Here is a 27,868-nt window from a genome sequence, read left to right on the forward strand (position 1 = left end):
GGGTTAGACCAGATGAGCCTTGGGGGTCCCCCTCTCAACGCTACAATTCTACGGCTCTATGAAAACACAACTATAACAAATTCAATAACCATCAGTTGCTCTTTCATGATACACAGAATCAGTTATGTGAAGCAACAAGCTCATAGTACCCAATAGTAGAGCCATCCACAATGCATGATGAACAAGCCTTCTGTTCAATACAGAACAAAAAATGACAATGTAGCCATATATATATATTCAACTATTCCATAATAGGCAGCCCAAGGTAGCTTTCCCTGGGAGTTCTTTCTGGTCTAGCTTTCAGATTAATCAACTCAAACCTGTAACTGGGAAGAATTGGGGAAGGGGGGATAATGGAGTTGTGATGTTTTTGCTCCTGTAGCAGTCCATGCTCCCAATTCAGGAATGATTTATTGCCCTTTCTGCTGAAGTATCCATTTTAATTGGCAGAGACTTCTAGAGATAGGATGTTTCAAAGCAAAATAAATTTGCCTAAACCATATGTTCAGCTTGGCACTGCCACCTCTCCTGAGAAATGGGGTGCCGGAAATAATGATGCATGTTTATATTTTGTGCAAATATTTGTTAAGGTCACTTATACACATTTAAAGTAAGTCTAGAGATGAATAAGAAAACCTTAACCAAATAGCATGAAATTGGCCAAATTAGTTTTCACCAGCACATCAGAAATCCTGCTTAACCTTTCAGAGGAAGAAAGAAAGGAATGGAAATACTAAGTGATAGTTCACATGCCCAAAAATGGGTAAAGGCTTTGCAAGGACATGTGCTCACTCTCACAAAACACAGCAGTGTCGAAAGATATGTAATAATGCAGTGTACACTAGGGTGGTCATTTATGCATCGCCACCAAATGAGGACACAGATTTGCATAATAGTTTCGTGTACATATTTATATGTCCTGCACAGATGCAAATTTAGATATAATTACCATAATTAAAATAGAAATATAATACATCTCACCATAGTGAGGAAGACTAACCAGGTGACCTGCATGCCTACTCATTCTGCTGGTCAGATGCTAACAGCTGATGGGCAACTCCAAAGTGCCTGCTCTTTCTTTTGAATGTTTTTAAATCTTTAAACCCGACAGACTGGGCAATGCTTCAAATTGGGGGCTGCCTCTGGCCAGCCCGGTGTACAGTGGTACAGTGGTGCCCTGCAAGACGAATGCCTCGCAAGACGGAAAACTCGCTAGACGAAAGAGTTTTCCGTTTTGGAGGTGCTTCGCAAAACGAATTTCCTATGGGCTTGCTTCGCAAGACGAAAATGTCTTGCGAGTTCCTGCGGGTTCCCCCCCCCTTTTTCTAAGCCGCTAAGCCGCTTATCCGCGTATCCGATAAGCCGATAAGCCGCTAAAAGCCACTAAAAGCCGCTAAACCACTAATAGCGCTAATCCGCTAAGCCGTCAATGGGCTTGCTTCGCAAGACGAAAAAACCGCTAGACGAAGAGACTCGCGGAACGGATTCTTTTCGTCTTGCGAGGCACCACTGTACCTCGCATTAAGAACTTAATTTGTTCCGGAGGTCCGTTCTTAACCTGAAACTGTTCTTAACCTGAGGTACCACTTTAGCTAATGGGGCCTCCCGCTGCCGCCGCGCCGATGCCACACGATTTCTGTTCTCATCCTGAAGCAAAGTTCTTAACCCGAGGTACTTTTTCTGGGTTAGCGGAGTCTGTAACCTGAAGCGTCTGTAACCTGAAGCATCTGTAACCTGAGGTACCACTGTATAGATATTTTCACTCAGATGTAAGTCTGCATCTTGCCAGGCAATGAATGTCTATCTGAGCAAGATCAGGGCGACATCAAAAAGATTTCTATGGGGGGGAAGCTTTCCCTAGCAGGGCGAGCAGAGTCAAGGAGAGGCGACCAAAGTCTGCAGAGTCAAGAATCTAAATCACAACGCATGAGGAAGTGAGGGCTGCTGTTTCAGCAGAGGCTGAGACATAACAGCTACTTTCTGAAAGCTAGATAAGTGCAAGCAGGCCACAGCTTCACAGTTCTGCAGCATTTATCATCATGCTGGAAGCACTACTGAGCCAAGTGGGAGAACATTAAAAAAAAAATGTGCTAGAGGCTCAGGAAGAAAAACCCACCAGACAGCTGCTGGGAGGTAAGCTTGGAAAGCTGGCCAACAACTGCTGAGACCCCAGCTCAGAGCATGCCTGCAAGGAAACCTAAGAGAATTGTTCTGTCAGGTAGTAAATCAACGGTTTTATGCTGCTGAAAATCACTGCCCTGGAGACAGAGGCTGGGAACCTCCAAAAACTTGTCCCTGTAAAAGTGTCTTAGGAGAACAGTTCTTTGCAAGTAGACCTAATTCACTGGCGTCTGGACCACTTGAAGATACTGAGGAGCAGCTCCTCTAAGAGGAAAAGTTACAATGTTATGGGCTACTTAGATTAGAGGTAAGGACAGCAGGACTTGACAGAGGTGTATAAAACAAACCTCTCAGAATAGTGAAATGTAGGGTTATTCAAATAAGATGATTGACATAAGGAGCCAGGGCAGCTTCTGTCAATCAGTGATGTATCAGAAAAATCGGGGCTATTGGCGGGTGTGGGGTTGTGAATAGAAGAAACAAGGGGGCGCCCTAAGGCAGAAGCTGATGGGCAGGGTGGTGGTAGCAGCAACACACTCTTCCCCCGCCCTGCACCCCAGATGTTCCTCCTGAGCCCCCCAACATGGCTAGGCTCAGGCTGCATAAGTATTATATCATAAATAAATGCAGCAACAACAAAAAGGGAAGAGAGCAAAGCAGAAACTCCTAGAGGAGAGCAGAAAATCATAAGACACAGTGTACCTTATAGCAAAAATTCACTTTTTTGAAATATGGGCCCATATCTTCAGCCTTCTGGCAAGAGCAGGCAGCTAGACACAACACATAGTAGTGTGGATTATGTTTGTTCTGCCTACTGATACAAAATAAAATAATCAGAGATACTATTGACATTGAGGTGGGAGGGCATTCCATTTGCAGATTAGGGACTAGGGTATTTTATAGACTGCCTCTCCTGGTACGGACCAAGCAAATCATTATGATCTTCCAAGAGGACCCTGCTTGTTGTTCCACCACTAGCAGAATGTCAGTTAGTGACAATAAGGAAGCAAGTCCTCTTGGTGATAACACCTACCTTCTGGAATGTACCCTCCAAGGTAATTCATGAGGCAGACAGTAAAGACCTTTACATGATAGAGTTGGAAGGGACCACAAGGGTCAACCATTTCCTGAAATTCAGGAATCTTTTGCCCAAACCAACAACTCCAGGATTAAGTCTTATGCTCTACTAACTGAGCTATTAAACTCATATATGCTTACACAAGCTATCCTGGACTGTTACTTTTTATTTTTGGTTAAGTACTCTTACTCAGTTTTATTTCTCATACAACATTGTGTTTTGTTTTTGTTTAGTTTCTGGAAAATTTTATTGAATGTTGTTTCTGAATGTATACATTTTTAAATGTAAACCAATTACAGCAGTCTCCGAAATCAGAAGGGCTGTCAGCCAGAGATGGAGCAGCCTTGAGCCCCATCAGCGCCATACATTTAAAGCACTTTAAACAGTCATGGCTTCACACACACACCCCCCAAAAAAATCATGGGAACTGTAGTTTGTTGAGGTGCTGAGAGTTGTTAGGAGATCCCTACTCATCTCATAGAAGTGCAATGCTTAGAGTTTCTTGATTAAAAGAAAAGGGTTGATCATTAAACCACTTTGTGAATTGTAGCTCTGTGAGAGGAAAAGGGGGCTCCGAACAGCACTCTTACCAAACTAGCACTGTTGTCATACCCTCCGACATTTCTCTGATGAAAATAGGGACATCACATTCCATAATGATAATTTTACTATTTATACCCCCACACATCTTACTGGGTTGCCCCAGCCATTCTTTGCAGCTTCCAACATATATAAAAACATAATAAAACGTTAAACAAGCTTCCCTATACAGGATTGCCTTCAGACAGCTTGGGGGTTGGATAACTCCATACCCTCCAGATGAAAATAAGGACATCCTAAGGAAAAGTGAAACATTCTGGGATCAAATCAGAAACCAGGATGGCCTCTCGAAATCAGGGACATCCCTGGAAAAAAGGGACACTTAGAGGGTCTGTGTTGTATAGCCTGGCAAATATAAGGTTCTACACCAACCCCCTCTGTCTTTATCTATGAATTCCGTCCCATCACTGAGGGAGCCTGAGGATCCCACTCTTTGGTTAATGTGCACAAAACATATTGCAAAACAATCACCTCTTGAACATGTGGTAATAGTCTTCCACCCAGAGAGCTAATGCATTCAGTTGCTAGGCAGTTATAAGAACTGTTGAGCTGTTTAATTAATTTAAAGGGAGGTAGTTATAGGCAGGGATCCCAGAGAAGCTATAAATTCTGTATCCCACCTCCTGGAGCTCACAGTCACATTTTTTCCCTCTACACTGAATAAAATCTCTTCTCCTTTTTGACCTCAATCAGAATCATAGCCTTCCCTTATTCAAAGGACTCAGACCTCTGAATTAAAAATCTGTGCTGTTAAACCTCATCTTGTTTTCCATTGCAAAAAATGGTCTTATTTTTTTTTAAGATGCTCAGCACTTGAGAGGCAACAAAGACTTTTGCTATGACCATAATACCAACACCCTTCATCTCTGCAGAACTTTGTCTCTGAAGCATGTATCTCAGTGTTAAGGTTTTAGTCTTATTATAAGTTATTGTACGTTTAAGTTAAGTCTGCTGCAACTGGATTTCTTGTGGGCAGTGCCAATCCTGTACAGTGGTACCTCGGGTTAAGTACTTAATTAGTTCCAGAGGTCCATTCTTAACCTGAAACTGTTCTTAACCTGAAGCACCACTTTAGCTAATGGGGCCTCCTGCTGCCGCCGTGCCGCCGGAGCACGATTTCTGTTCTCATCCTGAAGCAAAGTTCTTAACCTGAAGCACTATTTCTGGGTTAGTGGAGTCTGTAACCTGAAGCGTATGTAACCTGAAGTGTATGTAACCCGAAGTACCACTGTATGTATTGGATTTGTGACCATTTTGCTTATTTGCCTTCAGTAGCAGTAAAGCTCTGCTGGATGAGATACAATTGCCTCTGGTCTATTTTGGTAGATCCTGCAATGTGTTTAAGTTTTTACTCTGCTAACTATATGTTGGTTTTTATCTCTGGATAAATAGGTGTAGAATTTGTGACCATATTGTTAACTATAATAAATATAAATCTTTAATCTGAGCAACGCCCAGTCCCATGATCAGCTATGAAGGCACAGATCCATATGTGCTTGTTATTCTATAGCCAAAATAGAAAAACCTTAGAGAAAAACCTTCCACAAATTAATTATTCCAGGATATTGCGATGCCAGCTTGCAACCCAAAGATCCGCCCATGTCTCTTGAACAGCCCCATAACTCCCAAAAGGGAGTACATGGAAGGCACTATACTTGTATGTAGATTATCATGTTTGAGAACTATTCATCAGTGCTTTGTGGTCCAAATACACTCTAAGCACTATCACAAAATTCAGATAAGTGTAAGCTCTGAAGGCTATCTATGTTTCAATGAGCACATTAGCCCAGCAGATGAGATTCAGGCCACTTTATATCAGAATTCACAAATTCCCCAAGCATTCCTAATCACGTCTAATAAACCATTGAGAGGTATATCTTGGGTGAGTTTACATAGTAGTGTTTAAAGTCATTTAAACTAGTCTTCATTGCCCCATATTTTGAAACGAAATTCCATAAATCAGTTGCACTTTGGGTGAAGAAATACAGGTTCCTTGAGCGAAGTAGTAAATGAAGCAGGAAGTCGCTGAAAGCAATCTTGGCTTCCAGGTGACAGTTCACATCATACAATACATATGCATGCAATCATCAACGGTGATGATTTACATATGGATGACCAGGACAACATTTGGAAAGGGCAACAGAAAGTCCAACCAACTTATAGTTTCAGACTACATACAGGTTTTCTACAGAAGAGGCTATTCTATTCTATAGTATCTACAACAAATGTTTTTGAAACGCACGCTTCCCTCAATTTTTGCAATTCAGTTTTGAATATATAGCAAAGAACAGCCCCTTAACTACTGTGTGAACCTCTTCTTCCCCTGTCCAACACACACACACCCCTTAGGCACACATAATGGGGTCACCAGCTATTACCAACATGGAAGTGCCTTCTGTGCAGGACTTTCATCAGATGTAAATCAGCCCTTAGGATCACCTGGTCAACGTATATAGATTGCGAGAGCAGATCTGCAGAAATATCCAGGTCTACCAGCAGAAACGTGCATGAGGCTTTGACAATGAAGGTAATAAATTGAATTCTAACAAAAACCTTTCTGTTCTGCCAGATGGCTTGTGGTCTGAGTTTGTACAGTAAAGAGAGGGAGGATGTAAACCAGGCATGGTGAAGGATCAGTTACTGTTCAGGCTCCGGCTGTAAATCATGTGAAATTAGGCAAATGTACATTCCATCTGCAGCAATAATATTTAAGAGGGCACATGCATCTGAATGTAGTAGCATGAAACACCCACAAACACATCAATACATGCTTCTTGTTAATACTCACTGGCCCTTTCGAAACAAATACCATAGAGCTAAAGGCAATAGCCATTCCACCCCTGAGGCATCTACAAATCTCTTGACCAGGGCCGGCCCAAGACATTCTGACACCTGAGGCAAACCACAAAATGGCACCACTGCGCCAGGGGAAAGCGAGCAGGTGAAGATTTACAAAAGGAACAAGTTGGGAATGAGTATATGCAATCTGCAACAAAGGGAAGCCAAGGTTGCATTCAGCGACTTGCTGCCACGTGTACTACTTCGCTCAAATCAACCTTACCTGATGGTGGGAATCAAAGCAAAGGAAAGGGTCGGGGGAGGGGGGACTGTGGAAGGTGGAGTGGGGTAGAAATTGAAGGGGAGCAGAAAAGGGGACAACAGAAAAGGGGAAAATAACAGCATTCCCTTTAAATTAGGTGAGGTGTAAGAGGCATACGTTAGCTGCTGCCTTAGATGAAATGGAGAAATCATGGAGTGTTGAGGCAGCTTCTAGGCACAGTATTGATATGTTGTGGTTATGACCCTTCCAACTCCACAATTCTGTGATTCTGTGATGATGCCATGAGAGGGAAAGGGAGAGGTGTAGGAAGAGGCTATATCTGGATAATCTTTCCTCCCCCATATGAAAGTTTTGAGGCAAAACTCAGCAATTTTGAGCCTCTGAAATGAGGCTCTCAAACAGATAATGTGGCACCGCTGCCTCGCTTGCCAGTTGCTCCCAAAAAGAAATTAAAGCAGCCATCACAAATGCTTAACTATGGTTGAATGCAAATGAGCAGTGTTCTAGTACATGCTGCTCAAAAGTCCCTCTGTTTGCTCTTCCACCACTCCTGGACGTGCTGCACTGGGAGCAACAAACCACAATGCTTGGCATCCAAGCCCAGGCTTGTGCTTAGTTTCCCCCAAATGAACCACAAGCAGCAGGCCAAGAACAAACCCTGGCTACCACTAGTGCTTTGTTTGGAAAGAAACAAACCATTAGTCTGGGTTTGAATGACAAGGCAAGCCAAGGCTTGCGGTTTGTTGCTCCCAGCATGACCTGTGAGCAAAGTGAAGAGGGGACTTTTGAGCGGTATGTCCCAGGACATGACCCATTCACAAGAAACCCTGATTAAAGATGCAATTGCTTAATTGTTTATCATGGTGTGGAAACCAGGCCAGTGATGAAAACCATTGATAAAATTACAACAGCAGTCGTCCTACAAAGAGCCTTATTATTTTCAATATAAATGTATTTTTGTTGTCGTAATTGAAATGGTAAATGGTATTTGCACATTTCAGGGGAAATGTGGCAGGGAGGCTTTAAGAAAAACTGGGTTTTAATATGGAAAAATATGAAAGTGTAAGGCAGGTCAATTAATTTTGATTTTATACATTCTTTTTCCTGTTAGGGGATTACACCCAGTTGCAAATATTTAAATTATGCCTCCATTCACGTCACACATACATTTAGCTTGCTATTAAAGGTACCACCTTAGCAACAGACAGGGCAGATCATGATGGAAATCTCCACCTCAGTGGAACATATAGCCCATAAAAGTCTGCCAATAGTTAATCCACAAACCAGTTGAACCAACTGAAGCAACGTAAGGTACAGCGTTCTTTACATAGAAAACACTTCTGTGTGGGAATCACCATGCAATCTCTGTGTAGATGGTCACATGTGAATAATCATGTAGCAATGTGCATGTGTGAGATCACAAGTTGTACTTCTTTCCATACAGCAATATTGTAACATCTGAAGTCACCATAATCCAGTCTGAGATTAGGCTGGAATCCTATGCTTATTTACCAGGTATTGTCCTGTTGGAACCCAGTGGGAAACGCTTTGTACTGTAAATCTAGGTGTTCTGGTTTAGCTACAATCAACTATTAATGCAGTACAGTGGTACCTCAGGTTACATACGCTTCAGGTTACAGACTCCACTAACCCAGAAATATTACCTCGGGTTAAGTACTTTGCTTCAGGATGAGAACAGAAATCGTGCTCCAGCGGCACGGCAGCAGCAGGAGGCCCCATTAGCTAAAGTGGTGCTTCAGGTTAAGAACAGTTTCAGGTTAAGTACGGACCTCCGGAAAGAATTAAGTATTTAACCTGAGGTACCACTGTATTAAGTTTGCCAACGGACCAGAAGATAACAGGCCTGGTTGATGTGTGTGACGTGCAAAAGTTGGCATATAATAAAGATAACCATTGTCTCATTTCACAATGGCTGCACAACAAGCTGTTCTTATAGGCACAGCAGCAGTGGGTAGCTAAATAATTGACAAACAACTAAAGTAAGCTAGCACCCCCTCTATAGGCCAGGCATAGGCAAACAGCCCTCCAGATGTTTTGGGACTACAACTCCCATCATCCCTAGCTAACAGGAACCAGTGGCCATTCTGGATGGAGCTGGTGGAGGTTAGAGTCCAACAACATTCTGAGGGCACCGTGTTGTCTGCTGCTGGTCTACAGTGACTGACAACAACTTCACAAGGTTTCAGAAAATAGTCCTTCCTAGCCCTACTTGGAGGAATTTAGGAACATCTACATGCAAAGCATGTACTCTACCACTGAAGAACAACATAGGAACATAGGAAACAGACCCATTGGTCCTTCTAGCTTGGTACTGACTGGCACTGGGCCTCCAAGGTTTGCTGCAGGATTGTCTCCCAGTCCTACCTTGAGAAACTAGGGATTAACTTGGGACTTTATTCAGCTTCCATTCAGAATATTAACTAGCAGTTACATGAGGAACAGAGTGCTCTCTCACTGGCTGATTCCCCCTGGGAATATAATCTGAGAAGAGCACTGTCATCTCTGTTTCCAACAGGAACTCTTGAACCTTTGCTAGCTCTTGCATGGTGCTGAGATGCTTCTTTCCCCCAACATCGTAGGTTGATAACGGCACAAGCTTTTACTTCTTAGTTATTTTCATTGTCAAGCAGTGGGGAAGAAGTGGCAATCCTAAATAAATAAATATACAGAGATTTTCCTTCATTTCTGTGTAACTAGGAGCCATCAGGGCAAAGGAACTGCACACACAAATACACATTAAAGTTATGGAGGTCAGACTAATTGCTTCAGAATAATTGCCATATTCCCACTGCCAAAAAACATCAGGACAACGTCTCCAATTCTCACAGAAGCCAACTTCAGCAAATATTCCTGGTCCACAATGTCCTTACCTTTGTGAAGTGCACCTGTTATGGCTAAGGTCCAACACACCCATAAGAGATTTTTTAACATCTTGACCTACAAAAAATGAAAACACAAAATAAATTAAATGTACTCTGCTGTGGTCTTATAAATGCTTCTAAGTAAATACTTGATCTGGTAATTATATATATTTATCAAATTACAGGCTATTTCGTTGTCTTTATTCTAGCTCTTTAGACAAGTGGTTCTATCCAGTGGTGCCTTTCCATCCTAGTCACACAGACTGTAAGTGACAAGCGCCATTAACATAGGTGTTTCCCCATAACCACATACGAGGAATCTCTCTTCTCTCATTATGCCTGCTATGGCTAATGTGTGTATAACCTAAACAAAAAAGTTGAATGGTGCTTCAATATATATGGAATAATTGACAGTTTCATTTATTAATCAGTTACGGTAAGTCATATTATTGAGATTGATTAGTTGTGATTAATTAATATCCTTTAATTGGGGGACAGCCCTCTGCCATTTTTTGCTTCAGGTGCTCTAAGTCACCATGTGTCAAGGGTGGTGAAACCCAGACTAGTTCTTTCTTTCATGCTATACATTTAAATCACTTATATAGCACACGGCTTCCCCCAGAGAATCCTGGGAGCTGTAGGTTATGCTTCACAGAGCTGCACTTCTCAGTGCTCTTAACAAACTACAGTTCCCAGAATTCTCTGGGGGAAGCCGTGTGCTTTCAATGTATGGTGTGTCCAATACCTTCTGACACCCTCCAATAAAGGCGAAGGTTCTCCCTTCAAATAGTACTTAGCAGTGGAAACTCATACTCCACCAACAAAGCACCTTATAAACTGTGCCTAAATATAGTTTTGTGCTTAGTCCACTACTGAGGATTCCCTGCTACTTGCCCTTCTTCTGGACCTTGCCTAAACACTTTCTTTTTCCCATCTCACCACTTCCTTTTTTTCCCTTACTCCACAAAAAGAGCATACTTTATTTTGAAATTTCTATACTACAGAGAAAATGAGAGAAGCCTGATACCTAAAAACACAACAACAACAACAACAACAGCCAGACCATAGTCACATTCTGAAACCAGCTTTGTTGGTTTATGTACATCAGAGGTGGAGAAGCTGTAGCCTACTAGATGCTGCTGTAGCCCACTAGATGCTCCCATCATCCTGGACCACTTGCCATGCTGCGTGGGGCTGACAAGACTTTATAAGTCCAACCAAATCTGGAGATGTACAGGTTCCTCCCCTTCAGCCCAATTTAGATGGCCAGATCAGGAGAGGCAGAGAAAAGGACAGGGAAAACATGATAAGGAATATAATGAGAAAGGAATTAGTTAAGACGATCAGTTTCTTTCTCTCTCTTTCTCTTGGAGTTTAGCAACAACAATGAAGCAGAGGAAGAGCACGATGGTGTTTCCAGAAAACATTTCCTTCACATTCACTGCTGAGCTTAGATTTCCAGTATAACATGATCAGAACTGCAGGAAACAAATCACCTACATTCATCACTGTCACGTAGTATTAGTAATGCAGTGGTAGTTAGTTTGAGTTAAGGGAGGCCTGCAAACCCAAGGGATTCCTAAAACAAAGGACCTGGTGGTACACAACTAAATTTCTCCTAATTAATAATTTTTCTGACACTGGAATTTCGATAGTTGAGCCAATTAGCTGCCCTTCCTGCTATCTTCACTCTCCTGCGAGTCAATCCAAATGCAATTCCTCCCTGTGGGAACAAGTCTTGATGTGTGTCTCCCTAAATTCTGTATGGCTTTGCCAAAACATGACACTTTGATCACTCTTTTAAGTTTTGGGGTGTTAGATCTATATGGGGGAATGGGCTATTCCTTTTTTTCTTTCTTTTCTTTTGCTACGGTAATCCACAAGGGCAAGTTTCATGTTGGAGAGAAGTAGCTATGTATACTGTTCTGCAGTTTTTAATGGGTATGGACAGAGACTGGAAAACCAGGAGTTAGGGCTTGGGAGGCATAAATCTCTGGTCCATAGTAAATGGAGCCCAAATGTTAATCTCAGAACAAAAAATGCATATAACTCAGAGTACTAAGTTGCTGCTGAAGATGTACCAAGTTCATGTTTCTTTCCAAATTTCCTTTACCTCTTCTCTGTCCCCACTTCACATCATTGGTTGTCTCTGGCAGGGATGAAAAGGACAAAGACTTTTTTTGTTCTAATGCTGTAAGAATTCCTTGCCACCAGAGCTAACACCAAGACAACAAATAAAATTGACTGCAAGAGACAGCATGGCATTCAGTGTTGCATGCCAGAGTTATTTACATCAACACCAGCCCCCACCCCTATTTTGATCCTTGACCCATGCTTATACACAGGCATTCCCCCAAACAGGGGTGTCTAACAACAAATCCTCCCTTTGGTGGATCAGTACCAGTACCATACCCTCCAACATTTCTCAGATGAAAATGGGACATTTCTCACTCCCCAACCCCAATTTTTCGTCCCCACTCCCCGCAGAACATTTCCTATCAGAAGAAGGGTGATTGCTAGCACCACCAAACCAATGGGACACAGCACACAGGCCCACCACCTCCATTATTTGATAGATTTACAAAAAGAAAAACACACACTAATAAATAAATTTTAGAAAGGGGCAAGACTGGGCACAGATAAACAAAGCATTTTTAAAAAAGCATCAGAACTCCTTCTGCTCTGCTCTGCTCTGCTCTGCTCTGCTCCCCCTTTCTTCCCACCCAGGGCAACCTTGCCCTCTGCCTGCCCCTCAGAGCCGGCAAGTCACACAAAGCTAGGTCTTGATGGTGGCAGCCTCTCCTCCTCTTTGCCCACCTCCAGCAGCTGCTACGAACTGCCCAAGAGAGGAGGCCGGCAGTGGCAGCCATGGAGAGGCCACGGATGCTCCTTTGTAGCCACTGCAACCACTGCTTGGGACAAGCTCCATCATCTCCTCCTCCTCCTTGAGCTCAGTGGCAGCAGCACCAGGAGGGAAAATAGGGACATTCTGGGATCAAATCAGAAGCCAGGATGTCTTTTGCAATTCCAGGACAATCCTTCAGAGATCAGAACACTTGGAGGGTATGCAGTACAAGGGGTTAATGTTGAAACTGTGGAACTGTGAAACAACCCTCTATAGCAGCTGGCAGAAATAATCTTCTTCATATGGAAACCAAGGTGAAAAGCCTGGGGCACGATCTCTGCAAAAACTATGGTTGCAGTTGATCAACCTGTATCCTCAGTTACTACTCTAATTGGATATAACGCATTGCCTTTCATTGCAGTAGCACCCAAAGTAACTGGTTTTTTAATTATATTCCTAGCCATATACTGGGAGAACAAATGCACCATACAGTGGTACCTCAGGTTACATATGCTTCAGGTTACATACGCTTCAGGTTACAGACTCTGCTAACCCAGAAATAGTACCTTGGGTTAAGAACTTTGCTTCAGGATGAGAACAGAAATCGTGCTCCGGCAGCGCAGTGGCAGCAGGAGGCCCCATTAGCTGAAGTGGTACATCAGGTTAAGAACAGTTTCAGGTTAAGAACGGACCTCCGGAACGAATTAAGTACTTAACCCGAGGTACCACTGTATTTGAGTCTACTTTTTAACCAGGTGCCCGTAAGCCCTTTGGACAAAATGGTGGGCTCTTGTTGAAGCTGGAAGAGAAGATGCCTAAATGGCAGTCTGTATTTCAACCCCAGTTTTCACTCAGGAGTCTTTCTCTCATCTTGCTTTTAAAGGATACAATTTCCTGTTTTCACACGGTCGCTCTCACCCTTAACACATTTATTACGTGTTCCAGCTTGAAGAAAGCCAAAGCCTTAGGTAAAGTCAGCATCATTTTTAAGATAATGTGAATAAAAATCACAGGGCATAGCTATACATTTTTAATATGGGTGGGTTTAAAAAAAAAAAAAATAGTCAAACCACCACTCCAGTTCATTAGCAGATAGTAAGAAAACTTCAAATGTTCAGAATGACTTGGGAATCTAACCTCAGAGGGTGAATTTTTATTAATCCTGTGTAATATTAGCCAGCCGATTTCAGTAGCAGCACAATACATTCAGTGAGAAGGCATATTAAAAAAAGAATACTCCTGGGGTACTTCCCTCCTATTCAGGTGAATAGGCTGCGGCTGACCCAGCTTATTTCTAGGTCATTTGGAAGCAACCCAACCAGAATGAGGCAACAACATGCTGCATTCTCTCACCCCTCTTCAACATATTGTCCTGCCAGTGGAGTTGGATGGACCCTGAACACACAGAATGCATGTGAAACCTTTTTAAAGTGACCTAATTTTGATAGACAGATACAGGGCCTGTCCACCCATTAGGCAGGGTGAGGCTGCTTCTTCAGGCAGCAGATGTTCCCAAGGCAGCACTTCTATGGTCAATCTTCAGGGAACATGCACCAGTGGACAGAAGCATTCAAGCATCTCCAGTAAGTGGAGAAGTTTGTGGAGAGTCCTTAGGGCCAGACAGAACTGTGTTTGGCCCCGAGACCTGATTTAAACCCATTTCAAGCCACCTTCCGGTCAGGGTTAAGGACTGAGGCTGCCTTAGTTGATTATGTCTTTCACTGAACAAGAGGAAAGGACGGGTATGATCCATTTGATTCTCTTGGCTCTCATGCTGAGGATCACTCATGCTGACATTCACACGTTGAATGTCACTGTAAGCCATGGTTTGCATGTCACAGCAACAAACTGTGAATGAGCAGCATGCTTATGCACATTCTTCAATCACCCTCCTTTCACTCTGCCCTGTCTACAGCTGCAAGAAACAAGCCACAAGACTTGCCTTAGTGTTGCATGTGAAATGGTCTCATGGTTTCCCACAAAATGAAAGCAGTAAGCCAAGAACAAAGCTTAAAGCAGGAGTGGCTGAGCAGCATGCGCTAGCATGTTGCTCGATCATGGTAAGCCATAAACTATGGCTTTTCATGTCATGTGGCTACGGCTCATTATGAATGCACACTTTGGGGGGTCTACAAGTTGGAAGAGTAATGTGTGAGGCAGCCTCCAATGAGTAGATGAGCAACCATCTGCATAGCTCTGAGAGAGCATGCTGCAATTTCAATCTCTTATCAAGCCAGTGTGTGCACAAATAATCTGAGAAAAAAAGAGATTCAAGGAGATGCTTCTTGGATGGAAACATGTCTGAGCTTGGAGCACTTGCAATGAAAAATGAACAGGAATAGAGTCTGTTAAGAGCTGTGACTTTCCCCATCCTTATGTTGCTTGTCAGAACTGTTTATTCCTTGATGGAAGGAAGTTTTGCCTGTCCCCTGCTCCTTCCTCCATTTTTCAAAGTCTTCTTGTTGTGATCAAAGATGTAATAAACCCTTGCTCCTTGGGCCGCAGAGTCTATCAGAGGCTTGTCTCTTCCTGTTCATCTGCTGTTGCTGCTGTGAAAGAGCCCTGGGGATCTCTATTCACTTAGAAGAGTCTTATTCCTTTTTTCAGACACAAAATTTGCAGAGATTCTAATCTAATCCTCCCCAAAATAGACATGCAGATGTTGTTCCTTCTGGTTTAATTAATGGATAAATCCTACCCCAAGTATTTTATGTGAACTGAAGTACCGCAACAAGATTGTAGAAAAAGTACAACAGGAAACAACCTCTACTGCTAGATTTGCTGAATCTACTTCAAATAACTACATTCATTCAAGCAGAAGGCTATAGCACTGTTTACTTTGATGCTTATATCAGGGTAGTTTTGCCTTCCCATTTCCTGTTTCCAAAGGTTGGTGTCATTTTATTCATTCAGTTTGTTTAATTTACATCCCATCTTTCCTCCAAGGAGTTCAAAGTAGCATACATAATTCTCCTCCTCCCCAGGTTATCCTCATAACAAACCTGTGAGTTAGGCAAGGCTGAGATCGACTGACCAGTGAGTTTCATAGCAGTTTGGGGATTCAAACCCTGGTCTCCCAGGTCCTAGTCCAACAACCTAACCGCTACACTACACTGGCAGCTAGACTTGCTCACTAGTGACTATGCATAGGATTGTAGTCTTGGTCTTTGAGAAGCCATGGTACTCTGGTATGTTACTTGTTTTTAGTGAAGTTGAAAAGCCCAAGTTGCGGCATGGCCTATCGATGGGCATAGACTCCAAGCGAGCATTTCCTTACTATGCCCAGCTAACAAGCTATGATGGAAATTATTGCAGCAGCCCTAACATATACTGTACTTGCACTTTGTATTGTTCACTATCAACTCATCTCCCATCTTTTGAAACTTTCTGCTGGACCGTTAATTGCTGAACACTGATTAGTTTCACCATAAACGCTGCTGCTTAAATATTCTCCTCTCGGTTTAATTAACTTTGCCAGTTTCACCACATTACTGCCAGTTGATTAATTGCTCTGTTGCTCACAGTTGGTTAATTTCGGCCAAATTCAATTAATCACAGTCTCTTGATGAGCTCATTATCGCTTGCTATGGACTGGCTGCCAGAACCTCAAAACAACTGACTCCCCCAAGGCACGCTTTGGTCCTTGCTTCTGTCTCTTCACACCATACTTAAAGTGTTCCCATACTCTGAAAACTTCTGAAAGGTTTGTGTCACACGGAAGAAGCCAAGGAGTGTCACACAGATCTACATACAGAGCAGAAGCCTGCATAATTTCTATCTCACCAAGCAAAAAAAAAGAGCCCACCAGCCATGTGTGGAGCCAACCACTGTCAACCTTCTGTTTTTGCTGCTTGACAAGAGCTGCAGAAATGAGTTACTGGCAGGCCTGATAGGCTGTGCTCAAATTATTGGGTTACATCTTGTGCAGATTTGATGTGTGGGTGTCGGGAAGTCAAGCCCTAGATATCCATTCTCCCCATTGCATATATATACAGTCATGTGAGGGAGGGGGAAGTGTGGGTGGACCCTGGTTAGCTCAGTTGGTTAGAAGGTAGTTCTGATAATGCCAAGGTTGCAAGTTCAATTCCCATATGGGACAGCTGCATATTCCTGCACTGCAGGGGGTTGGACTAGATGATCTTCAAGGTCCTTCCAACTCTACAATTCTATGATTCTATGGACTAAATGGCCTGTCTCCTCTTGCAGGTCCCTGTCACCTGCACACGCTCACAAAAACACACAAAACACTGATATTCCAGGGTTCTTAATTAGACAGAGAGTGCATTCAGACATGGGCATTATTGCATTAGTTTTCCTGCTTACAATGCTAGTGCTTCTATACCAGTTTCTAATGTTCCTTTTACACTGCATTACCCAATGTGTTAAGGAACTGTGGCTTTTTCATCAACATACTGTACTGCCATGTCATGCTGAATTTCAGTGGGTGTGTTGTGACACAACAGTTAACATCACTGGACATGTTGCCACCCATTACACACATGTGGGCTTCTGTTTCCCCGTGAAAATGTCAGGAAAGAACTGTAGTCAAGAATATTACCCCAGATTTCATCACATGGCACGGATCCATGGAAAACCATAGGAAAATTACAACACAAAGCTCTCAGGATTTTCTAGGTTAACGAGGTTGCAAATGGATTTTTTCTGGAAGCAATTAAAACAGAATGAGTGCTTAACTTCCATTGAATCCCGATTTTCAGAAGTTGCTTTTGCAACATGTGAAAGAGCACATAAAACACAGAAATTATCCAATAAGGAAATTGAGAATACAGAATAAAGTGTCGTCTGAATGCAGCCAGAGACTCTGCACAACTAAAGCAAGGAAACATTCAGTCACAGATGGACCTAGCTGCCGGTAGTTCGTACCTGCTCTAAGGGGTAGGACCCAAACCAATGGATTACAATAACGGAGACTCCAACTAAACCAGAAGTGGTCCAACACACAGCCCATGGGCCACACGTGGCCCGCAAGGCTGATTTTGGTAGCCCTAGGGAGAGTACTGGGACGGGAGCCCTGGATGTGCCAAGGTGGTGGCTACCTGTAGCGGCAGCAGTGCTCAACTCCACCATATTGTGTGTGGCTCTAGCCTTGCCAGGGCAGAGTCTCTGTCACCAGCCCAGGTGCTTCAGGGGAAGGGTGGGCAGCACATCCTGGGCAGGCACCCCCACAGCCCCTGACCAATGCCAGGCAGGCAGGCAGGTGGGGCTGGCACTGGGCTCACTGGGCCTCTCTTAGCAGCCACCACCTCTGCTGACACTTTTCCCGCTGGGCTCAGCTCACCCTAGTCCAGGTATGAGAGTTGGAAGCATGGATTTAGAGGACCTGTCTGAGCCGTGACCCATGGTATCTTGGAAGTAAGCAAGGCAGAGAAGGGGCTCCATGTGCTGAAGCACCTTCTGGGGGGGGTACAGTGGTACCTCAGGTTAAGAACATAATTTGTTCTGGAGGTCCGTTCTTAACCTGAAACTGTTCTTAACCTGAGGTACCACTTTAGCTAATGGGGCCTCCCACTGCTGCCGTGCTGCTGCAGTGTGATCTCTGTTCTCATTCTGAAGCAAAGTTTTTAACCCAAGGTACTATTTCTGGGTTAGCGAAGTCTGTAACCTGAAGCATCTGTAACCTGAAGCATCTGTAACTCGAGGTACCACTCTATTAGCTTCTGGTTTTTATTTTGATTATATATTTTGTGGTTTTATATTTTGATTTTGTTCTGTGAACTGCCCTGAGACCTCTGGGTATTGGGCGGAGTATATATATTCAATAAATAATAATAATAATTCTACAGCATTATTATTATTTTGCTGTGAGAAAAGCCAGCCTAGCAGACTTTTGGCCCGCTTTGGATAGATGGGTGGGTGGAAGGAAAGGGGTTCCTTACTCAGACCCTCCAAGTGTCCCTATATTCTAGTGACAGTCCCAGATTTACAGAAGCCATCCTGGTTTCTGATTTGATCCTGGAATGTCCCGCTTTCCCTTAGGAAGTCCCTTTTTTCATTGGAGAAACGTTGGAGGGTGTAGTCTTAGGAGTAGAATGCCTTGCCCAAGGACAGTCATTTGGTCAAATCTCTCTCTCCTTTTAGCTAACGTGTAAAAAAAACAAAACCCCAAATTCATATTAAGGCAATGCCTTCCTTAGGCCAACTAGAATGTCACAAAAAGAGTGTGGAAGCTTTTGAGTTCTCCATAACTCATCATACTATGGTAAACAAAGGAAGTGTGAGGGAGGGAGAGTTGGCTGGTGGTGAAACATCTGGCAGCATCTGGTCTGATGAAGAGTTCTGAAGAACTCAAAATGTTTGCACACAGTTTTATGGCATGTTGGTTGGCCTAATAAAAAATACTGCTCTACGGTGGAGTTTGGGTTTCTTTTACTTATAGGCCAGTACAGTTCCAGCGAGTTCCAGCTGAGAAAAGCCCTGGTTCTAGCACCTCTCAGGTGAGCATCATCACCATTCTAAGAGAACAAGGGAAGTGTTCATGGTGAGTTCAGACACCTTTTTTGCTATAAAAATAGCACTGCTCCTGGGTATAGATATTATAATGAATCTGTCCATCTGTACACCAGACATTTAAAACACTATTATACTATTTTAACAGTTGTGGCTTCCCCATATAATCCTGGGAGCTGTCGTTTGTTAAGGGTGCAGAGTTAGGAGAACCCTAAACTCCTCACAGATCTACAGTTCCCAAAGTTGTTTAGAAATTGCTCCCTCTTTCCTAGCGAAATTTGGAGAATTTAGCTTGCTAGGGGGGATTTCAGCTCTCCCATCAACAAATGACAGTTCCCGGGATTCTTTGGGGACAGCCATGCCTGTTTAAAGTGCTACGATCCTGCTTTAAATATATAGTGCAGATGTAGCCTCTAAAGTGCCTGGAGCAGACTTCTTCAACCTCTCCAGATGTTTTGGACTTCAGTTCCCATCAGCCTCACCAGCACAGCCAAAGGCCAGAATGCTGGGAACATTTGGAGGGCCCCAGGCTGGCAAAGTCTGTCCTAGAATATCTGCTCTCCATTCTTCAAGTGGGTCAAGTCTTTTAAAAAAGCTGTTAACAAGAATCTTCAAAACTACACAATAAAACTATTCGGATTCACCCCCCTCTATCGCCAAGTTGCTAAATATTCCTAAAATCTGCAAAGATATAATGAAGTATGGATCTTTCAAATGCATTAGTAGGGATACCTGTTAGCCGCTACCATATTAAGAATCCTTCTGCAATAAGGCTGGCATGCAAAAACATGAATGTGCTAGAGGAACATCAGATTTAAATATTAAAGTTTGAAATGATAAGATACTCTTCCCACCCCAAAAAAATTGTATCAGGGACACTCTTCCCATTTCATGTGACAAGGAAATAGGAAGGATGTTTCAGATGATACAGAAAAGAAATGTCTACTGTATGCCCAGTGCACACAATCAGTTCTGAAAAGAGAAACCTATTTGAAATATTCCAGCCATTGCAGGGGGTTGGACTAGATGACCCTCATGGTCCCTTGCATTTCTACAATTCCATGATTCTATGATTTAAAGAGACAAGAAATGCCCAGCTCCTAGGCACTTTGTTATTGCACAAGGTTTGTTTGCAAGCACTCAGGTCAGCTTCAAATGGCATTGTGTTCTCTGCTGCAACACATGAAGCAAACATCTCTTTTCCACATTGTGTGGGATATCCCTGAATGATGGAATATCTCAAAAGGTCCGAGGATAAAGAGGTGTGTGAAAGCAATCCCACATGTTCATCCTGTTTCAGTACAGGGAGGACCGAATGATGATGAATACTGGCTTGCTTACGGAGGCCTGTGCTGAACTCTACGTTATGCCAAACTTCTCCGATTCGTATCACCGTCTGTCTCCATCTAGAAATAGCCATACACTGAGGCAGTCATCATAACATTCATGTCGTTGCAGCAGCAGCAGCGGCAGACATCTGTCTCCTTTCCTGCTAATCCTGCACCTGGAATGTCCCTCCATATAGAGAGCTCTTTCATTCTGATCATCAGCGGGAACATGGCCATTGGTAGGCTGCCATGGGATGCGACAACATCGGAACTGGAGGGAGTCTGCGAAAGAGGACTGCTCCCATCTCCACACAAAGAGCACTGTCTGATCATTCCATCACTGCAGGACTCCTCATCTGCATATCCACCCAAGTGGTTACATCATTGCTGCCTATCCATCACTGAGGCTCAGTCCACCCAGACGAATGGCAGGTCCCCCTTGAGTTCCCAGCCTGGCATCTCTCTCAGCAAGGATTACTGAGAAGATTACCTGGGTCAGTGCCTCCATCTTGACCCCTGGTCCTATTTGCCTTTGCACTCTTGACTATTTCAAGGTGTTTATTGGCCTCCTGTGATGTTTGCCGACTAGGACTTAACGCATGATGATAAATAAGTACTAATGACTAAATCATATTTATGTACAAAGTCAGAGTCTGCATGGAGAACTGGGAGGGGGAGCAAAGTAGAAGGAGAATCTCTGTGCATTTAGAAACCCCCTGCCACGGCAGTGGAAGGTCATTCTGAGCCCATAATTTCCCATCCAAATTCTAGAAGGACAGGGTCACACATTTGTGCACTTTGTGCTCTGTGGGGAACATGCTGTCGGGTTTGATAGAACTGATGCATTGCTTTGGAACATTGTGGTGTGGCTGAATATGGCTCCCTTTCAGCTCCCCCCCCCCCGTTGGAAAAGGGAGTTCTTGTGCCCCTTCCCTTCCAAACAGGTAACGAGTTTCATCAAATTTGACATCATTCAGCTGTTGGGTGTCTAGGTCATTACAACATACTTTGGGTACCCTTGAAATTCCAAGGGGGAGGCATGAAGCCCATTGACAGAGGGGGAGGCAGAATCTATCAAGGAATCCTGAAGGCTCCTGACAAAGTCACAAGAAAAATTAGGCTCCAGAGCTTGGTGCAAGGGGGATGGAAGCAACATCAGCTGTGGAGAGCAATTCCACGGATACCAGTAGCAAGGATGAGTTGTTGGGAGTGTTGCAATGAGTCTCTGTGCAACTGCTTGCAGGGCCTGTGTGTCTACATGTGGACAACTGGGGAATGTCAGCTGAGAGGATGTAGTTTTCCTAGGGTGACAACATGCCTTTGAGAGCTGGCAGTATGTGGATAATATGTAAAGGTACAATTGGTCAGGTCAGAGCAGTGGTACATAAAAGGCAATTTATGATTCAAATCTACCCTATATATAACCATTAGATGACCTAATGGTGATTGTTTTTTAAAGGCAAGCTGGCCTCTTAAGGAAGATGACACAAAATATATTGGTTGTGCTGCCCTGATATATTCTATAGTATCATCATTCCTCATGTGCCCCAGGTAGCTCAATGTACACAGCAATAACAAGTGAATTACTGGGGTGGGGTGTTACCATATCCCTGTGCTGTGCAATACATTGATCCTAACCACTTGCTGTAGAACAGGCTCAAAAGACTAGCGATGTTGGTTTTCAGCGCCAAAGAGAGAGAAAAAAAGTGTTAACTGTGCTGTGATGATACTTGAAATTGTGCTGGGATATATTTAAACATTTTTCACATGGCCCTGCTATTCTGAAGGCAACAACCTACTTCACTGGCCATTCCCAATCCCCACTACAATCCAGTTTTAAAAGTGGACTAAGACAAATCAACGACAAAAATGTCCATCTCAGAGTGACTAGATGGAGCCTCCAGATTCAGGGGCACTATACCTCCGAGTTCCAGATGGTGGGGGATTAAAACAAGGGAAGAGGGCTGTTGCTTTTATGGCCTGCTTCCCCAAAGCATTTGGGCGGCCCCTGTGGGAAACAGGATGCTGAAGGAGACAGACCTTTTGCTTGGTCTGATTCAGAGGGCCTCTCCTCCTGCTCCCACCTAAGACATTCTTTGTCTGCTTCATGCATGTGAAGCAAGCAGTTTCATTGGCTGTCTTCTGAAGCTGATGTCATAGCAAACCAGGAAAGTCTCCCACAGCACTCTTGGGTTGGGGGTGGGGAAACAAACCAGCTAATCCTGGCAATTGCTCGCAATGGCACCTCGCCCCACGGTGGCCTCTTTCCACTTGCCCGTGTCCTCCCCTGCCACCCCCATTCAGCCTGGCCATGTCGCTAATAAAGCAACCCGCCTTCCGCAGCCGCTGTTGCAGACGACCTTAATATTCCGTGAGCGTCTCCGAACGCCAACTCCCGGGTCACCTGTCTGACTTTCAGCCCTTCTCTCCCTCTCCCTCTCTTTCTCTCCCTCTCTCCCTGTCTCTCTCCTGGGTCTTGTGGTCGTTAGACAAAAGGCGCCGGGCAAACTGCTCCGCAGCAGCTCCTAACTTCACACGAGACAGCCAAGGACAAAGGAGGAGCAAGACTGCCTCCCAGCTGAACCTCCTCAGTCCACGTGGCTCCGGGGGAACCAGACCCCCCAGGCTCCCGCTCCCCGGCAAGGCGCGAGTAGGCAGGAGGCGACGCCCAGGGCGCGCCCCCCACCCCCAGGTCCTGCTCTGCTATGGCGAGTGGAAAAGGGGCGCATTACGGATCCCGGATTTATTTTATTTTTAACAACAGCTGGCTGGGACTGCTCAGCCCTTTTGCCAGATTCCTGGCTTCATCTCCATTGGGAATCAAATCCGAAATGTGACACTGTCCCTTCTGCCCCGGTTCTCAGAGGCGGGACCCATCTTCATCGGAAACTGCATTTGTGCAGAGTCTAGGAGGAGTCTGTGGGATCTCTTCGCCCTTTCGCGCCCGCCCGCTCCCGAAGAAAAGCGGAACAAGACTTTTCTTTCTCTAGCCAAGGAAACGTGGGTTTCGCTGCCTGTCTTGGAGCGCGTCTTATTACGCATCACTCCCTAAAAGCCTCGGGTCCAGAAGATCCCAACAGGGGCTTCTTATCACGTGTTGGTTTCGTTTCCATTTTTGAAAGAAAGAAAAAGGACTCGGACCATTAAGTGGGAAGGAAGCAAAGATTCGACTCAAGGGAGTCCGCGTGGAATAGGAAAGTTGGTCAGAGGCAAGATGAACGGAAAGGTTGGGGGGCAGCTGGGGTTCCTGTTTCCAACGGTATGCTCCTCGCGGACATAAGACTAAGCAACTCGGGGTCTTGTACCCTGACAATGCTCTGTGGCAGGGACTCGGAGCCGGTGGGTGGCCCGTCATCATTCCTGCCCATTGGTCATGTTGGTGGGAGTTGGGAGTCCCGAAACATCTGGAGAGATACAGATACCGCAGCCTGGCTGCATGAAAATAAATAGTCTGCCGGAAAGACTTGCCTCCTTACTTGAAAGCCCGATCCCTACTTCCAGATGTGTGCAGCAGGAAAGAACGCCCCCCCAACCCACAGCACCCCCTCCAAACACACACACACACACCATGACTATGCTCAAGGAGTCAGTTCCCACGTGCATGCGGCTTTTTAAATCCAGTGTGTGAACTGGCTCCGCTGAAAATAAGAGTTATCTTCAAAATGCTAGGACGTGCCCGGATGTGTGAATATTCTCTTTGTGATGTGCAAAGGCTCATTCATTCACACATGCAAAGGCATTGCTAAACGCTTGATGCAGTCATCAAACTAGTCCAGAGTCCACGCCTCTGTATTATTACTTTTCACGTGCTCCAGACTTTCGCTCCGGCATTAAATAAATAGATAAAATCTGAGATCCCTGGCTCTAATTAAGCCGGTTCAAACGGAGCTTGAATGAACTGATAAGTTATCTTTTCGTTACAATAGCAAAATTTATTCCCCACAACGTTTGTGGTACGTACGGAACTACCCTACGGAAATAACATTCCGTTCCAAGTTCAAGAAAAGTTGCGCATGGAAAGGAACCGTAAAAAACTTGCTAAATGATCGGGAAGACGGCTAGAAGGCATTAATTGGTGATCTCTTATGGCATTAAGAATCCCCAAGGTAGCGCAATGCGTGCAAGTATCGTGTTCTCCCTAGTGAGAGAAGCAGCTTGCGCAAGAATACAGCCAGCTTGTGTGAATGAACTTTCCCTTCCCCGCCTCCAGCCTTTCTTCGCAGTTTCCCCAGCAGGGGGAGCCGAGGGTCTGTCAAAAAAGCGTCCGATTCCTAGATTTCCGACTTCGGGGTGGATGAGGTGAGCGCTCCGCGCTTTCAAACCTGCCCTTTCTACGTCCTGGGATTTTTAAAGCGTGGTCCATCGGAACCCGAAAGGGACTGGACCAGGAAGCTGCAAGCGGCGGAGCCCTCTTTGCAAAGCGGCCCATTCATTTGCTCAAGCGGGACTTCCTGTAAAATGGGGAAGAAGAGACCCTGGAAGGAGGAGGATGCGCGGGGGCGTCTTTGGATGGGCTCCCTCCCTCCAGCCAACTTTTTAAAAAATCTGCCAAAAAAATCCCTTCCCCCCCCCCCACCCGGACTGGGAGGGGTGGGGAGTCTGTCTAAAAGAAAGCAGCTGGGCTGGGGAAAGAAGCAGTTCCTTGCCGAACCGATGGCGATGACATGGACTTTTCCTGCCGCGGAGAAAATCCTGACCCGCCGCCGCCCCACCCCCGGTGACATTTTGGAGCCCGCCAGAGGGGTTGGCGGTGCCTTGGGAAGTTGCACATCGCTCCTTTTGCACAGGAGAAACATCGGGGGAGCTTCTCCCCCGGACGCAAACTCCCTTGTGCAGAGACACAGGCGCGCACCAAAAGCAAACCCGAGCGGGGAAAGATCCTCTCCACCCCGCCCGCCTCCTCCTCCTCCTCCTCCAGCACGCCTGAAACATAAGCAACCGGCCCGAAGCAGACAAAACAACGCTCCATCCTCCGACACAACGTTTCAGTGCACGAAAACAAAACTCTTACTCTTTCCATCCCCTCCCCCCCCCCGCACCACCACCACACCCACCCTCAGCTTTTTCCATGTTGCACATTCGCTCTTTCTGACCTGCCAAGTCTGAACTCAGTTCTGGATGGAGTTGCCTCCCCCTCGGGATGATGCGTTTTGCAATCTGGAGCAGTGGGTCAAGATTAAAGTTTGGGGGTTGGCTCTTTCCCCCCCCCTTAATCTCCCCCTCCCTCCCGCTTCCACAAAGCGTTCTAGCCTCTTGAACTCCTTTCCAGCAACTCCTTTCGGAAATCAGGGTAGGAAACTGATTAGAGATAGACACGTTTCTTTCTGAATCAAATGCCAATGCAAAGGGAATTCCGGTCACTTCCCCAAGGCTTTCCTGCTTCATTGGAGGGGCTTCCCCCGCCAGTTCAACGTCCCTATTTCTCTCCCCGCACACTTTAAAACACACAAAAAAGGTGTCGGTGGGTGAGCAGGAGAGGGTCGGTGGGAAAGAAACGTGGAAATGTTCCCCAAGACCAGTTGAAGCCGGCTGGGGGTGCCATGGGGAGGGGACGAGGGGGAGACCCCCTTTCCTCCTCCTGGTCGCCTACCAGTGGGGCTGGAGGGTTTCTGTTCTCTGTTACCCCCTTTTCCCAGGAGATCTCCCGAGACCCCCACCCCAACCTGAGGAGGAGGAGGAAGGCTGCTTCGCAGGAATCCCCCAAGCCACCTCAGCGTAGCTGGGAAGCGGTCTCTCATCCTCGCCACCACCGTCCTCGCGGGCTGTTCAAGCCCATTCAGCCGAACCTGATCAGTGCAATAATCATCGTAATAATAATGAAACCCACCCGGCTTTCTACCACCTCCTTCCTGCAGCGCCGCTTTGTGCATTCAAGCCCCTACAAAGACTTCTCTCTCTCTCTTTCTCTTTCTCTCTCTCTCCCCCTGCCATTAACCGTTTGAGAGCCGCCAAACTCCCAACTCTACCTTGCCTGCCATTCAATTACTCCGGCCACACACACTTCCTCCATTCTTTTCACTTTTCTTTGTTCTCTCTCTCTTTCCCACCCCCCCTCCCCAGAACTTGTGGTTCCCACCAAAAAGGAACCCTTTTGTTTTGCGCCCCAGATCCGTAGATTTTCTTTTTCTTTAAGTAACAATCCACTCCTTCCGCCTCGCCCCCTTTTCTCTTTCCCCAAACTCTTTGTTTCACAGGTAAACTGGAGTGGCCACAGCAGCGGAATCCTAGATGGTGGGAACCTTCCCCACCCGACAAATGCAGAAAATTAGAGGGGAGGGTATAGTTACCTTTTAAAGCAGTTTATTGCAGAGACTGAAAAAAAATCAAGGAAAAAAAAGAACGATTGGAAAGGAGCACCAAAAAATAAAAATAAAAATCACAGCGTGCTAGTTAATCCAGAAGTGCCCTCATGCAAGTCTTGGGCTTCTTAGTCGCTGGTCCAGGGCTCGGGAGTTTTTCTCCTCGTGACCCCCCCGGTGGTGAACACCTGATCCCCGGCTGTGGAAGTCCGGCTTGGGGAGCTGCAGGCACCCAGATGCACCCAGCCCGCTTTCCCTGCAAGTTCAAATGCGGGCTCCGCCACCCATCATTATTATATCATGGTACCGTCAGCGCTCCAGAGGAGGGGCCCTGCCCTGCCTCTCCGAGAGGAGGGCTCTTCCCTCCAGCGCAAGGCGAGGTTCGCCAAGGCAGACGAGCCCCGAGCCAAAGGGGGGCAGGAGGAGCGGCGGCGGCGGCGGCGGCGGCTTCCCTGCGCCCGCCTCGCCTCCGCCCCCTCCCACAGCCTCCTGCCGGACTCAGCAAGTCCCAAGAGGCTCGGCAGAGCGCGGCCTCCTTCAGCCCCTCGCCGGGGATGCCGGAGAGGCGGCCGGGCAGCTGGAGCAGGGGACCTTCCCGCCTTCCGTCGCCCAAGCTGGGAGAGCAACTGGTTTCAGTGGGACAAGGATGGAGACCCCCCCCCCTCTGTTTCTCTAATATGTACCATACAGCGTTCTGATTAATTAGTTTTTGTTTTATTGCATTTATAGCCCATCTTTTCTCCAAGGAGCTCAAGGGGATGTGCATGGTTCTCTGCCTCAATTAAACCTCACAACAGTCCCGGGGCAGGCCCAGGGTCACCCCCTGAGCTTCATAGCCAAGAGGGGATTTGAACCTTGGTCTCTCCCAGGCCCTAGTCCAACCCTCTTAACTACTGCACCGCACTGGCTCTCTAACCAGTGAAACGCCCCCTGTGATGGGTTGTGGGATTTGGGGGTGTCGTGTGAACCCCCCCATGGGAGGATGGGTTACAAAGTGTATAGGGATGCTCTTCTTGAAAAGCCATAGCCCCTGTTAGACTCCCAACCAACCACTGTCCTGGTGGTCCATTTAGCTCAGGATGGTCCGCACTGACTGGCAGAAGCTTTCCAGAAAGGGGACATTATCCTTTCCAGGAATTCTAATTAAACTGCTGTTTCCTGGGTTGCCAAATATATCTGCAAGCTG

General features: G+C 45.5%; 1 protein-coding gene across 3 annotated transcripts in view; it reads right to left on the reverse strand.

Moving 5' to 3' along the window:
- The window catches only part of VCAN (versican), a 133,370-nt gene extending 106,241 nt beyond the window's left edge, over positions 1–27,129 (reverse strand). The window contains exons 1-2 of one of the 3 annotated variants that reach the window (XM_079995252.1): positions 26,671–27,129; positions 9,752–9,818 (exon numbers count right to left, since the gene is read on the reverse strand). In XM_079995252.1, coding sequence (XP_079851378.1) covers positions 9,752–9,812 — 61 coding nt within the window. In that variant the 5' untranslated portion in view covers positions 9,813–9,818; positions 26,671–27,129. Of the gene's footprint in view, positions 1–9,751; positions 9,819–25,476; positions 25,498–26,670 lie in introns of those variants that run through there. The other 2 variants (XM_079995254.1, XM_079995253.1) reach the window with 2 other exon arrangements.
- Positions 27,130–27,868: the final 739 nt, after the last annotated feature.

This window comes from Podarcis cretensis, assembly GCF_951804945.1.
Source record: "Podarcis cretensis genome assembly, chromosome: 11".
NCBI lineage: Eukaryota > Metazoa > Chordata > Lepidosauria > Squamata > Lacertidae > Podarcis > Podarcis cretensis.